General features: G+C 48.7%; 1 protein-coding gene across 1 annotated transcript in view; it reads right to left on the bottom strand.

The window, feature by feature from the left end:
- The window catches only part of EMC1 (ER membrane protein complex subunit 1), a 755,368-nt gene that overhangs the window by 72,834 nt on the left and 666,604 nt on the right, over window positions 1-15,930 (bottom strand). The window contains exons 21-22 of the mRNA XM_069610395.1: window positions 11,107-11,191; window positions 7,019-7,148 (exon numbers count right to left, since the gene is read on the bottom strand). Coding sequence (XP_069466496.1) covers window positions 7,019-7,148; window positions 11,107-11,191 — 215 coding nt within the window. The remainder of the gene's footprint in view (window positions 1-7,018; window positions 7,149-11,106; window positions 11,192-15,930) is intronic.

Genomic DNA, 15,930 nt, shown 5'->3' with positions numbered 1-15,930 from the left:
CCAGAAAAAAGTGCTGGGGTCTCACTAGGAGAGGGGATGAAGCATAAAAATTATAAATCTCCCCAACGCCAACAAAAGAGCAGGGGATCAGGTCCCGCCCTGCTTCCTGATGTAGAACATTGCGGTGGTGTGGTCTGTGAAGATCCTCACTACTAGACCTTTTAGAAGAGGCAGGAATTACTTGGCCCAGAACACTGCCCATAGCTCCAGCCATTATTTTGCAGATTCTTCTCTTCCGGCAGCCAGAAGACCTTGACGTGGAATAGACCTGTGTGAGTCTCCCATCCGTCAGTGGAATCTGAAACTGGGAACCCTGCGGAATGTGTGAGCGCACCAACCCCACCATCGTATGGACTGCCTGAATTCCGGGGTCGATGGCGATTTTGTCCGTCCATTTCCCTGTAACCTGGTGCCACCTGGCATACAGAAACTCCTGACGCGCCCCTCACCTGCAGCCTGCAGAACGGAACCAGATGGATGCAAGAGGACAGCATGCCCAGTAGCGATTTGATCACTAGGATCGTCGCAGATCTCATTGTGGTTCTCATCGTGGATAGCCAATGTACCTTCCCCAGGATGGCCAACACTCACTCCTCCAAGGGGTACACTAAGGATGCCACCGTGTTGAGGCAGGCACCCAGAAAAAGAGCATGCTGCGATTGCAGTGTGCAGGATTATGGATAATTGATGGAGTATCTCAGCTCCAGTAGGCGCATGGTGTCTTGAGAGCACGACCGGATGAGGCAGTTGTCCATGTAAAGGTACACGTGCCTTTGAGGCGTAGATGAGCAGCCACGGAGGCCAAGCATTTTGTGAAATCCCTTGGCGCCGATTTTAGCTATGAACTGATAGTGACGTCCCAGAATTACAAAGCGCAGGAAACTTTGTTGCTTTGGGTGTATGGGGACGTGAAAGTAGGCATCCTCCAGGTCCAGCATTGGCATGTAATCCCCTTACCCCAGTTGGCCGAGCACCTGCTGCAACGTGACCATCCCAAACTTCTGGGATTTTAGGTATTTGTTGAGGCATCAAAAATCCAGGATCGGGTGCCACCCTCCCGATTTCTTTCGGACCAGAACGTATCTGAAGTATCGTCCGTTGTTCCGGAGGCGCAGGCTCTACTACCCCTTTTGCCAGCATGGCTTGCACTTCTTTGAACAGCTGGGTCATGTGTAGCTCCTTCCTCAATACAGGGCAATACAAGGGCACCTGCGTTCGAACTCCAGAGTGTGTCCCTGACGAAGTATGTCCAGCACTCATTCGTCAGTGGTGATGTCCTTACACGCGTTGATGAAATTTGATAGACCCTTTGATGACATGGTCGGAGGCCACCTGTCCATCCTGAAAAAGGGTGAAAACCTCAGTCTTTCTGTAATCCGGAAAGAAATCTAGGAGTGGGCCCAGCTTCAACCACACGTCCCTAACATACTGAGCTAGAATGGCCAGAGCGTTGGCAGCCTTGATGGTGGACACTGCAGTGTATATGACATGCTTCCCCATTACATCCAGCTTCTTTCCTTCTTGGTCTGGTGGAATCATAGAATTGGAGGACGGATTAGCAGACCGCTTGCTTGCTGCGGCTGACACCACAGAATCCGGAGATGGCTGCAATCTTAGACACTTGGGGGGGGGGGGGGGCTGTGTCTGGCACCCTGTCCTGTTTTGCTGGCGTGGAGCTTGGGGTCTTCATCAGCGTGAAGCCTTCCCCCCACACCTCGTCAAGCAAAGGGACAGACAATATCTTACAGACCGATCTGCGCCTCTGGTAAAGGAAACAATCTTTTCTCTTTTCCTTGGGTGTTAAGTTGAAGAGGGTAGATGCCCTTGCCATCCTGGAATAGAACCACCACCTCAACTGGGGGAGAATCCCTGGGGGCATCATTGACGCCTATCGGATCCCCATCCGCAGGAACAAAGTCGTCAAAACTCATCCGTGTCTGTGGTGCCGGTATCAGTGCCTGTTGCAGTATCAGTCTGCGGTGCGTCCCTGCTGGGGCTGTTGGGACGGGAGGTGCCGGTGGCGGTCGCCGCAGGCTAGCCGAGCGATGCCTGTGCAGAGGCCTTGGAGGGCTGTATCTGGGGTTGCTTCCCAACAGGTATGCTATTGGCGGCAGGTGCTGTTTTATTTCCGAGACTTTCCGAGAATTTCCGAGAATTCAGCACAGTGAAAATATCTTGAAATATGTCTTTAGAGGATTGGGGGTGGGGTTGCGGGGGCCACAGGCGGAAGCACTGGTGGAGGGCTAAAACGTCTCACTGAGCTAGTACGCCTTGGTGACTGAATATTTAATCGGGCTGTTCCCACTCATGTCGATGCCTTCCTGAAATGTTTCCTCCTCATAACTCATGTAGATCCTGGTGATCGGGCTGCTCGTGGCCTCCTTCCAACCCCCTGCCCCCACCCCCTCCCCATGTCTCAAGAAAATCTTTCGATGGCAACAGATCCTTTGGTCTTGCTGCCTCCTTCAAAGCAGAAGACACCATCGGAGTCTTTATCGACTGGGTAGCTGATTAGGTAGTAGTCGCAGCGGTTAGGGACTTTGGGGGCAGCGACACCCTGTATTTTTCCCTGGTCGTAGATTCAGTCACCGACGGCGTTTTGACGGCCACAGCCATCAACGGGGGCTTAGTCGTCCAGGTTGAAGGCATCATTTATGGGGGCCTCTTCGGCGCCAATGAAATTGTGGTTGTAGACATTGACGAGGCCTCCTTACGGGAACGTTTCTTCTCAAGAAGATCCAACGGTGTACAGGTCTATCTTCACCGGCAACGGTTCGCCGCTATGGCATGACCTACGAGTCAGCAGACAAGAGATTTAGGACAAAAATAGGATTTTCTTTCTGTTGGAAAACCATTACGAATAATAGCTTGAAGAGCAACTTCCGTGGACTCCCTGCACCGAAACGTGCAGTAAAAATCTGAAAATAGCCCCCAGGGGCGCATTATGACCCAGTCTCCAGTGATTGGAAAATGAGAGAAAGGCAGTGTTCGAAGCAAGACTCCTTACTTTTTTTTACTGAGCATTCCTGACCTAACAACGCAGAATATTCATGAGCATGTGAATCCATGCCAGACCCCATGCTGCAGAATTAATTTTTATTGACATCTCTAGGCGCTGCAGGAGCCCGCAAAGGGCTAGTAGCATGTGATGATCCAGTATTGGATGTCAAGTGCATACTTGAAGCTCAAGACCGAATTCCTACTCCTCACCAACAACACTGAACCCAGACATACAGACCTGGCCATCAACCATGAACTCTGAGGGCTTCACACCCGAGCTCACCACCTGCGTGCCAAGTACCTGGGTTTCCACATTGACAAACACCTCTCCTTCAAGATATGAATAGCTAAGAAAAAGCAGACAGCTTGGTATCAGCTCTCCCTCCTGCGAAAATTCAAGCCCTTCCTCCGTACGGGCAGTTTAGATCCTCCGTTCAAGCATTGGTCCTATCCCACCTGGATGTGGGCAATGCACTGCTCGAAGGCCTCCCACCATCCTCCCTTGTGCCCCTGAGAAATGTCCTACACGTGCCTGCATGCCTCATCAGGGGTCTACGGAGATACGACCACATCACATCAGCACTCTTCACTGGCTCCCACGTATCATCTTCAAGTCTTGATGCATTATCTATAAAGTAGTCACCCTCAAGTCACCCAGATATCTTGCAGAGAAACTCTGCATCTCTGGAGGACAGCGCACAACCAGAAGCCAGGACACGTGCAGACTTCAAATCTGCCACTGCAAAATGTAAATGACCAGAAAACAGCCTTCTCTGCCTGCGCCACAAGACTATGGAACCTCCTCCCCATCGGCATCAGACTTGTCACCACGCTCCTACCTTTCAGAAAACAACTCAAGACCCACCTCTTCAAGGAGTATCTTCAACATGTCGCCCCTTGCACCACCTGACTCGCTAGACGCCACCTGCCCCTTTCCTTCCCGCCACCTGGAACAGCTGTACCCATCTTTTTCCCTCTTTATCCTATCCCCCTCTGTGTATCTGTTCTGTTACCACTGAACAGCACTGTTATGCATCTGTAATGTTGTACACCTCTAAAGACCTCTGATATGCATCTGTATTGGTGCATACCTCTGTAAAGCGCTCTTGCTTCTCGAAGCTAGGTCCGCGCTCAATAAATACCATAATAATGGCTGTGCCAGTTGCCGAGGCATTGGCCTAATGAGATCAAGTTCTCATTGTCCTCCTTCTTGGTCAGAGTAGAATCCCTCTGGAAGGTCATCATCCGAGGGATTGGATCACTGAGAAAGGGGGGTGACACCTTGGGAGAACCCAATGGAGCCACTGTGAAGAGTGGAATGGTCTTGATTGGTCTTGGGAGGCACGTGAGAGCCAGAGGCATCTCCCTCTCCAAACCAGCACCCCTGGAAAATGAGGCAATCACTGGGGCCTGTAGTGATACGAATGGTGCACCCGTCGGCAGGGCTGGCGCCAGTGCGGCCTTGGAAGCCTTGGAGACTGACAGCAGCAGTTGTTACCATAGAGGTGGTGACCTTGGCCATCGACGGGATGAAAACTGGAGGAGTCTGCTTTGTGGAAGAGCCAGTCAACGTGGTTGTAGTGTTCGACGGGATAGCTATTTTTGAGGATGAAGGCATAGACTGGGTAGTCGCCGTCATGGACAAAGCCATCGACAGGGTAGCTCCTGACGATACCTCGACAGTTCTTGATGTGGATGATGTATGCTTCGTAGCCGGTGCCGACAATTTGCTCGTAGTCTGGGCCTGGCTGGCCGACGGTATATGATCTGTCAACAGAGAGGGTGTTAATGATCTTTGTTTTTAGGTATCTTTCCCCGGGTAGTGTCCTCAAAGATCTCCACCTCTTGCCAGAGGGAGTACGCTCTCTGGGTCGACCGACCCTTGAAGGGGCATGCCTTCACCCAGAGGCAGAGTCAGAGGGCCTACCTTCCTTAATCCACACCACTAACCTTCTATGGCGATCTTTCGGCGTCTTGGAAGAGAAGGCCTGGCAGATGGAAAATCCATCCATGTCGTGGTCTGGATGCAAACAGTAGGTGCATTTTAGATGTCGATCTTCAACGAAGATGTTTTTTAGGCCGCATTTTGAGCACGCCGTGAAGAGGCTTTTCCTTGTGGCATCCAACATGGTGAGTGTGGAAGGCCCAAGTTGGGCTCACAGCCGCACACAGTCTGGAGATCCAACAATGGAGAACTCCTCCGGCAATGGATCCCGCCGGTAGTTACAACGGTGACCGAAATGATGAACTGAAGATGGTTTCTCACAAAAATATGCTAAAAGTTATTGAAATTTCGAGGAGCGAAACACAAGGACTCCCAACACGAAAACGTGTAGTAGAAATCTGAAGATGGCCGCCAGGGGTGGCACTTAGGAGGACTTGTGTCATTGGTTGGTGCAGTATGACCCAAAGTGACAGTAATAGGCTATAGAAGTGACAAGCAGTTTTTATCTTTAAAGAAAAACCTGCTTTAATATTACTGAGGATTCCGAGCCTGATTATGGGGAAGATCATGAGCATGTGAATCGATGTAAGACCCTATGCTGGAGAATGCTGCATAGTTCTTGTTAAGCAGAACATTATATGAACATTTTCTCCTATGGGGCTCAATTTGTGTGATTACCTTCTTGTCCAAAGGAAAGGAAGCACTCTGGAAGGACGATGCAGAGTAGTTTCTACTCGGAGTCAAGGCTGTAGGGTTGTAGAAGTAAGAAGCTGCATGTGTACTCAGTGTGTCGGTGCCATGCAACAATGTTTGTTTGATCACATATGTTGCAAGGCCTGCTTTGAGAGTAGTTTCCTTTGATATATTTTAGTATAATTTGCCCTGTTTGGTGAGAAAATGAAGAGCAAAACCTAGCAGGAGAAATCCGGTTTCAACCCTCAGATTTAAGGCCTCTAGAAAGTACAGGTGGCCATTCCAGAAATCCTAGATGGAATTTCAGGCACCTTCAATCAAAAACCAAAGCCAACTTGATCATCAGGGGTGGCGCTCAAGCAAGCATCACTCACTGGTTAACTGGGAAGCAGCCAAAAGGAGCTAGGTGGGATGCTAGGAGATAGCATGCTGTGCAGTTTGCACTATTTCGAAGACCTTTTTTTCTACCAGTGATTCCCAGCAAGATGACAGAATCTTCAAGAGAGCATCTGAATCTTTTAAAGACTGAGGGGGCAGCCACTATTACAGGATAGGCTAGTGTCCCCATCTTGACGAGTGGAGGTACCTAAACCAGACAGGACAAGGTAAGAGCCATACAAAAGCAAGGGTCCAAATGAGGTAGCGATTGGTAAAAGAAGAAGGCACCAACAGTTAAAATGTTGGTGAGTTTCACAGGCCCCCAAACCTCAGTGACGAGTACTAAAAAGATTCTCAAGTAGTCACTGGATTAGCAGCGGTTCCCTTCCTTGCAGAGCACTTTCTATAGCCATACACCTATGCAGATCAGTAGAAAGAGACTATGTTTTGAGTTCCAGCTAAGATAAATAAAGTGTTGGGAATAAGTTCTATCTGCCACACCCCTGGAGGAACAGCAGGAGTGGGATAGCCCCCAGTGCCCAACACAATGTGGCTTGGTGGAGCAGGCACAAGTTAACTGCTGTCCATGCCTCTTTGCTCGAGTGATTCGAGTGCCATTCCTCTCAATCAGAAGAGGAGAGTATCACAGCAAATTAGGGTACCCGTTGCCAGCTCTAAGTACCCTTGTTGGACGAAAATGCCATGATTTCCAGCCAATTAGATGTCCAGAACGTCTCAGCCCCTCCGATTGGGTGGAATGTAATGCATTAGAGCCAATCCAGTGCTCTCTCTGCTCAGCTGAACGCCACACAGAAATCTAGAGTTGCATTCCAGTGGGCTGAGTAGGAATCATAGCCTGCATGTTTTCGGATAGAACATCCCATCAATACCTAGTAAAAATGGTACAAGATGAAACAGATCTGGATAGGGCCTCATCCCTATTTATTTAATGAGGGTTACAAAGTAAACTTTCAGAGGCAAGATTCCAACCAATGTACTCACCAAGCAGGTTGACTCTAGGCCAGAGGGCGCTGTGTAAATTCCCACCATGCGGGACACTGTCTGGTTGTAGTTAATGAATCGCTCTGCATGGATCTGCAGGTCTGGGGAGTAAGGTATGAGATTCTCTTCTCTAAGGGAGGAAACAAAGGTTAGAACAACAATTTTGTCAAGATCTTAACTTAAGTTCCTAGAATGCCACACCTCCATGGCATTCACTGAGTTAACAAATCCCAAATTACTATCAACCATGAAGCTTCAGTAATTATAGGAAAAGGAATTTGCTTAACCTTACTGGCAATACATCTGCAAAGACGTTTGGTTGGTTGCAAATCAGAAATAACCAAGTGAGGACACTAAGCCCAATGCCAGCTGGCTTGGAAACCACTGACCAAAGTATGTATTTATTTAATTGTGCATTTGTAAGGCGCTTATACATCAAGAAATTCTGTTTCAAAGCACCCACTGGGCAATGGGGAGGGAACATGGGAACGAAAGGCAAATATAACAGTGAAGAGAAAGAAAGAGGCATTCCTACTAGGCCTTGTAATCATTCAGAGTGTGCAGATGCAGTGAGAGAAGGGACGAGGAAGGGGGTAAGTGCTAAGAGTTCCACAGAGGGACATGCAAGGGAGTAAGTTGCAAGCAACTGTTAAGTGCATGGCAGAGATCACTTGGTAATAGTGGTCAACTGCCAACATAAGTTTAGGCCTGTGAGACAGCACAAGGCAGTGGGTGCCCAAAGGAAAGCGCTGCGAGTGGGCAGAGGCTGAAGGCGACTGGGAGGGGAGGGGGAAGTCCACGACCCAGGATGACACATAAGGGCCCTGTCCACCAATATCAGCGACTGTGGGGTTTAGCACAGGAGGGGGAAGGAGGAAGTGAAAAAGAAAGTCTTGACAAGCTTCTGGAATTTGAGGAGATCAGGCTCAAGACGGAGAGGAAGGCTGTTCCAGAGGAGGGAGCTAGCGGAGGAACGAGATCGGCCACCAGCTCGCTGTTTAGAGAAGCACTTGGCACACAGGGAGTGGGTCCGTATGAGCGTAAAGATCTGGAGGTAGAGTATTAGGTAGAGCCGGTTGTAGTGTGGCCTCCGGCCTCAGACCGCTTTATGGATGATGCAGAGGTATTTGAATTTGATCCTTGCATCAACAGGGAGCCAGTTGAGAGATTTTAGGGATGGAGAGATATGGTCCCTGGGCTTGAGGCGAGGCTAAGGAAAAGTCTTGCAGCCCTATTCTGATTAAGCTGGAGGGTACGGAGAGAGGAAGAGGGTAGATTAAAGAGGTTGTTGCAGTAGTCCAGCCTAGAGTACCAGAGCTCTGGAGAAGTTGAGCTTCTGGGGGAAAGTGAGGAAAGGAAGGATTCATTTGAGGAGGTGGAGTTGAAAGTGGGCCTTCATGGCAAGGTCCAGAATGTGAGGGAGGAAGGAGAGAGCGGAGTCGAAGAAGACTGCGAGGTTTCTGGCTTCAGATGAAGGAGAAGGGGGCGAGCCCATAGAGGGTGGTCAGAGCAGGAGTCCCAAAGTAAAAAATCTCAGTCAGTGTGGCGTTGAGGCAAACCAGGACTGGATGGCAGATAGACAGTCAGGAATGATGGCAGAAGGAGTGGATCAGAGGGAAGTTTGAAGAAGAGTTGTGTCTCACCCGCATAACACTGGAAGTAGGGGAGAACGTGGAGATTAACATCTATCTCGCTCTGCTTGCTCACCTAGAGAGCCAGGGAGAAAGGTTGGAGCCGTGGGGAACGCCACAGGTGGAGATAGAGGTGGGAGAGGAGAAAGAGCCCAGCATCGCCTTGCAGGGACAGTCGGTTAGGAAGGAGGTCAGCCAGTCCAGTGCCCGCTCTGAGATACCAAGGGTATTGTGGAGCCGTTTTATGAGGATGGAGTGTTTGAGCGTATCAAATACAGAGGCGAGATCAAGTAGAATAAGAACAGCTGGAGAGTTAGAGGCAAAGAGATGCAAGCAGTTCTTCCGGGTGTTCAGGAGAGCTGTTTCCGTGCCTCTGGATGCTCACAATCCAGATAAATGGTCATGTAGGCAACCAACAAGCTCAGTATGCTGGATCAGTTGCGGGAATACAAGCTTCTCCAAGAGTTTCCCAAGAAAGGGGGTGATCGAGATGGGGCGGTAGTTAGCCGGACACGAGGGGTTGGCGGAGGGTTTATTCAGGAGTGGGCGCACAAGCGTGCTTGAGGATAAGAAGGGAAAGACCCAGTAGCAAGAGAGTGATTGCATGAATCAGTAAGTGCAGGGACAATGTAGCCGATATTGTCTTAATAGTTCTGGAAGAACCGGGAGAGACCCGTTTGGAGGAGACCTTCATAGAGCAGACAACCCTAGTGACAACATCAGAAGTATAGGAGAGAAGGAGGAGAGGGAGGATGGGAGGCCATAGGTGTCAGGGGGGTGGGAGAAGGAGGGGAAAAGGAACAGAGTGCTCAGGATATCCTGAGTTTTTGCAGTTATGTGTGTGACCATTGCATTGCAGAGGGCCTCAGAGATAAGAGGCGTGGTGGAGACTGCAGAAGGGATGGCTAGTTCCTTGCAGATTTTAAAGAGTTCAGCGAGTTATTGGGTGCTCCAGAGACGCAAGCCTGGATATGGGCCCTTTTCTTGGAACGAACAGAGAGTCGGTATTCCCTTTGGAAAAGGCGACGGCCCAGTTTGTTGGGGGGTGAGCCGGAGGTCTGCCACTTCCGTTCCGCAGCTCTGCACTTGCATTTCTTGACTGCAAGTGCCGAATCGTACCCGGTGTTTCACTTGGTGGCATGTTTCAAGCGGATCTTCCTAACTGGGGCAAGAATGTCGAGTGTTAGTGATGGCAAGTAAGAGGTTGCTGAGAGCGGAGTCAGAGGTAGAATCTGCAGTGGGAGGAGAGGGTGGATGAAGGTGGATGCGAAGGCAGCAGCTGACACTCGTTTCACCAGGCGGATGTCCGTAAACTAGGCTGGCAGAGCTGGGGGAGGAGCAGTCAGAGGACAGAGAGGAACCAGGTGAGAGGAGAGGAGAGGAGGGAGTGGTCTGACCAGGAGAGTGGGGTGGTGAGCAAAAGATCAGTGTGCATCAAGGCATCGAGAGTGCATCCAGCCGAGTGGGTAGGACCAGCGGGGAGAATGGAGAGGGAGAGAGGTGCAGAGGTCACGGAAGAGAGTGGACGCCATGATTGAAGAGTCGGTGGATGTTGAAGTCACCCAGGAGATGGAGTTTAGAGGTGGATGTGAGGGGAGAGGAGGAGAAACCAGCCCATTCTGAGAGGAACAGGGTGATTGAGCCAGGAGGCCTGTAGATGGTGGCAATGGTCAGGAAGGAAGTGGGAGAGTTGACCAGCTTGCAGACCAGGTCCTCAGAGGAGCATGGCTAGGTGGGTATGAGGATAGAAGGGACCCACTCACGGAAGATCAGGGCAACCCCACCGCCAGCACAGTTAGGGCGAGTCTTAGAGATGATCTTGTAGCGATCAGGGAGAAGGCAGTCAGAAGCAGTGACTGAGCTGGCAGCAAGGATATCGAGGTCGAGGCAGAGTGTTTGATAGAGCGAGCATTAAGCATGGCTAGATGCAGCAGGTCACTACCTTTGAAGGTTTTCCGATGAGGGGTACAGGGGCGTGGTACAACAGTCAGAGGTTGGGGAAGGGGAGAGAGGAAGAAGTAGTAGCAGGTGTAAGAAAAGTTGATGAGGCATGGCAAGCGCCGGTGAAAGAGGAGGCGGCTCACTAACTCTTCCATTTCCACCAGTGCCAGTACAAACCCATCTGCACACCCAGTGCACAATAGTGGCCCATTTGCAGGATTAGCGCATAACAGCGGCCTGCTCCCACAGAGCAAGGCTCAGTTTGCTAGAAGAAAATCAATTTTGAGCTTTATAGCTCCATAACTATTCATCTGTAGATTTGTGAAACTCTAAGGGCCTACCGCAACAGAGCAAATTACTATATCATGTCAGTTGTTCCTGTTATGGTAAACTTATCTAAAAATAGGCACAGAAATAAGTGCAATAAGTATTAAATTAGAAATTAAAGTCTATGCATAGCGCAGTGTACCTCAGAGTGAAATGTGTTAAAACCAAAAAAGTATTCACTCATCTTACCTGGTATATTCTGTAGGAATCTCAGGGCGCCTGGGATCCAGTAGAGCTTTGGGAAGAGAAAGAATGGCACCAGAGGGAAGTCCAACTGCATATAAAGAAAATGACTGTTAGAGAAGCCAAAGTTAACTAACGGTCTATGGGTGAAAGTAGTCTAAAAGTGAGTGAGTGTTAACAGATCCTGGTTGGAAAAGATATCCGTCTACTGTTAGAATAATCACTATGCGTAGTTAAATATTGGTCTTTCATTTCAAGAAAAAGAGGCTGAGGCAGCCATCAAGTCTGGCTCAAAATTAAAAAACTGATGTGTGCCATACAATATGACATTTCACCAGCCCCTTGGCTTATTTATCAATATGATCCACACTGTACACCTTTACATAAATAATCCTATCAAAGTTCAAACACACCAGTCACTAAATAGACAACTTTTTTGTTCAATTACATCATTGTGTAGTGCCACTTGACTAGTATTTCTGTTCAGTCAATAGACTATACTTCTCACATTCCTAGATATATTTGCAGTTGTCAACTACCAATAATATTGTATATTCAAAACAAACTGTTTTTGTTCTCAGAGATAGACTTTGTTTAATTACTGACAAATCTGACAGTTACAGAACAACATGGGAGACCTAAATAAAGTTTCTTTTTTATAACCTTCTTGTTTGATAGACGCTGCTTCTTTGCCTCCTCCTACTGTCCCCTCCTTGGCTACCTTGCCCTCTACTCCTTCCTCCTCTGCCCCCCTCAGGATTCTTCTACACCTCCGCAGGGCGTACCTCTTATTTGTACCCCTCCACGGAAGTCTTTCAAGGACGGCAACCTTCTCCATATTGCCACTCTCAAATCTCGCTCTGCTGTCAAGCACTCCTCTGACATTTGCTGCCTCCTAGAAGAACCTGACCTCAAAGTTATCGGTCTCATGAGACATGGTTCACGGCCAGCTCTGTCACGAGCTTCGCCACTTGTCTCCCTGATGGATTCAAGATCCTCTGCGCGCCCAGATGTAACCGTTCGAGGTGTAGCCCTGATCTTCCCTGAGTGGATCCCTGCCCCTGTCCTTCCTACACAGGCCTACTCCTCTTTCTAATGCCTTGTCTGCAGGCTCGCTCTCTCTCTCCTGGCCACTCACTTACTGTGGCTACCATGTATCGGCCACCTGGTCAGATTGCCTCCTTCCTCTCTGAGTGGGCGGACCTCTCCTCTGCCCTCCTAGTCTCAACCACTCAATTCCTCCTTCTTGGAGACCAATATCCGCCTGGATGCTTTCTGTCCTCCCTCCTCCCTCCTCCTCCCTCCTCCTCCCTCCTCCTCCTCCCTCCTCCTCCTCCTCCTCCTCCTCCTCCTCCCCCTCCTCCCTCCTCCCTCCTCCCTCCTCCCTCCTCCCTGCTCCCTCCTCCTCCAAAACCATCAAGGACCACATTGACAACTTAGCTCCTGTTCTGGCTGACTTCTGCAGCCACTCCTTCGCTACTGGAGTCTTCCCTTCCCCCTGAAGCACTCCCTTAAGCACCCCTCTTCTTAAGAACCCCTCTGCCAACCCGTCCTGCACGGAAAACTATCGCCCAATCTCCATCACTCCTTTTCTGGGCAAACTCCTGGAAAAGCTGGCCATCTCCCAGTTTAATCTTCACACTGAATCTGTTGGTTGTCTCCATGGCCATCAGTCTGGCTTCAGAGCTGCCAGAAGCACAGCAACTGCTCTCCTGAACATCCGCGAAGACCTGCTCACTAACCTTGATTCCAACACCCCATGTGTCCTCATCTTACTTGATCTCTTCTGCTTTTGACACGGTCAACCATGCCATCCTGCTCAACAGTCTCGGTGATACCCTGGGTATCACCGATCAGGCCCCGGCATGGCTGATTTCTTTCCTCTCCGATCGGATCTCCCAGGTCCAACTTGGGTCCTTCCTCTCCTCGATCGCTCTCTCTACCTGTGGTGTTTCCCAGGGGTCCAACCTCTCTCCCTGACTGTTCAAACAATACCTGGCACTTATTGCCCACCGCATTGCCGTGCTCTGCCCTAACTTTCAGTGCTAGGCAGAGGACACTGAGCTCAGTGCTATGCGGATGACACTCAGCTCATTTTCAGGCTCCCTTCAGCCAACTCTTCTCTCATCTCGGTCTGCCTGCTATCCAGGACTGGTGTGCCGCCAATGATCTCTGCCTTAATGCCAGTAAGACTGAGATTCTCCTTATCAGCACACCCGCTCCCTCCTTTCCTGCCACTCTCTGGCCAGCCTCTCTTGACCCTCTTCCTGCTCCCACCTGTGAGGCTCGACTCCACACTCTCCTTTTCTCCTCATATTGGACGTCTCTAAGAAGTTACACTACTAGCTGCACCTCCTCAGAGGTATTCTTCCTTTCATGTCCTTCCCCCAGAAGCTCACTGTCTGCAGAGCTCTGGTTCTCTCTAGGCTGTACTACTGCAACAGCCTCTTTCTAAATCTGCCTGCCTCTGCTCTCCGCAACCCATCCAGAACAGGACTGTGAGACTTGTCCTTGGCCTCAAGCCCAGGGATCGTATCTCTCCAGGACTGAGCTCCCAGTGGCTGCGAGGATTAAGTTCAAAACCCTCTCCATTGTCCACAAGGCCTTCTGGGGCCTGGGGCCTCAATACCGTTAACTCGCCCTTCCTAAATACCTTCCTTCTCGAGCTCTTTGCTCATCCGCCTCCAAGTTTCTCAGGGTCAGTCGCTTCTCCAAGCAACAAGTTGGTGGTAGATCTCTTTCTTCAGCTAGGGCCTCCCTCTGGAACAGCCTCCCTGCCTCTCTCTGCCCCTCTGAAAATTGAGGAGAACCATCTCCAGTTCCGGAAGCACCCAAAGACCTTCCTCTTTGGTTCTGCTTTCTCTCCTCCGCTCCCCTGCTGAACTCCTACCTGAAACTGAAACTGCACTGGTCACCTGGCTTCCCTCTGTTCTCAGGCCTAGATCGCTTCCACGCCAGTTGCACACCGCCACTGCCCCCCAGGCAACCTATGCACTCTGGGACTGTTTCTGTATCCCTACAGCCCCCTGCCAGCATTTGACACATGATGTCTGCATTTCCCCCTGCCACTAGCTGGCCACACTTCCTATTTATTGGTCTTATTATTGTTTATTTTCTGTTTATCTTATGTACTGCACTTGCCCTCCCCTTTCCCCTTGCACTTCTCCCCTCCCACCTCCCCTGCACTTGTGCGATCTCAATGTTACCTGGCCTAGTAAGATCATTGTCTGTCTTCCCTCCGTTCCCCTCCCTTGCCTCGTCGCGCCTTGAAACACTTGTGTATAGGCGAGTTATAAATGCCATATATCAATTCACAGAATGTTTGAACAAATAATTATGGTTGCAAAAAGTGTATCAAAAATATGAAGACAATTAAAGGCATTCTCGTTGGAGATCCTCAAGATTAAGAAAAAAAGACAGTTGACTAAAATATGGTTACTAGTAGTTTCATTATCATTGTTGCAATTCATATTTTTAAAACCTGAATAGGGAAGTAAACCCATATGTATACGCCTGTGAAGGTAGCACTCTATTGGTTAACAATGCCAGACACCAGTAATATTTAACACCAGTGTGTTCACTCACAACTTATATTAAAATCAAATGAAAACAAAAAAATAATGTGATTATATCCATATTGGGGTTAACACAACTGGCTGGTAAATATGCATGCACACTGGATCTGGATTCAACAAAGGATAATACAGAAAAAACATAGAAACAAATTCTATTCCTCCCTTGTATATAAACCACGCAGTATTTTAGTTGTAAATCAAATAATTAGTTTTGAGTCAATTTGGCAGAGGCTTTTCTCGATTCCTTCTTCTAATATGCAGAGGTACGTGGCACAAACCAACACATTTGAGACTCTAAGGATCACTCGTATAAACTAAATTAAAACGTAATGCTACTAGATCCTTCTTATCCAGATTTTTAAAGGTTCAAACATGCTCTAAAATTCGAATTTTCAACTGTTTAATTGTAGATCTCCTTACAGGTGGATAGCATATCAGACTGTAAACAACAAGATCTGTACTACAGTTAATGAAGTCTCCGATGTAATGCCACTATCGTATGTCTTCCAATTCAAAATGCTTGAAACCATTCATACAATAGCAGTAAACACTACCCTGCACAAATATTGAAAAAATGTGTTTTTGTAGCAATTCTTTTGTCTTGTCAAATGTAATACATGCTACATGGTCATCCATACATTATATTCACTATCCTTCTATAGTAAATGCTGTGTTTTTTCTCCAATATGCAATTCCATTAGAGTATTGTCTTAAAGTATACCAGTGTTTGACAACTTTACAATTTTTTGACTATGATCGCCAAATGCAGTTCAAAATCTTACTGTTGCTCCCTCTTTCAGACAAGTGGAGAGCTTCCATAGGAAGCTTTTATCAGGATCATGGTAATTTGAGTGAGCATGTTCCACCAAATAACTTATTATACACAACGTCTAAGCTGAATTATTGTGTGTTATTCTGTGTGAACTCATTGGGGTCCTACACCACTCTCACTCACTCCTAAGATTAAGCATCGCCTGCTCTCCCACGATACCTTGATTGGGTTTTGGCTAAACTCTTAGGAACTCCCTTTTCACCATAACTAGGGTGACTATCTAAAATCTTTCCCCCCCAAGGTTGATTTTAGAAATCCATCTCGACGTCTGCCTGAAGACCTCCCACGCCTCTGGAGTAGAGAGTTGTGAAAGGTACCTGCTGAGCCTGTGCCTCCTCTTTGACGGCAAAGAAGAGTGGTTCATTAAAGAACCCTTTGGAGATCTTAATCTTTTGCAGGGCTTCTTTTTATTGTCCTTTCAGA

This window comes from Ambystoma mexicanum, chromosome 8, assembly GCF_040938575.1.
Source record: "Ambystoma mexicanum isolate Mex_15411 chromosome 8, UKY_AmexF1_1, whole genome shotgun sequence".
Classification (NCBI taxonomy): Eukaryota; Metazoa; Chordata; class Amphibia; order Caudata; family Ambystomatidae; genus Ambystoma; species Ambystoma mexicanum.
This window is presented reverse-complemented; position numbering and strand designations above follow the sequence as displayed.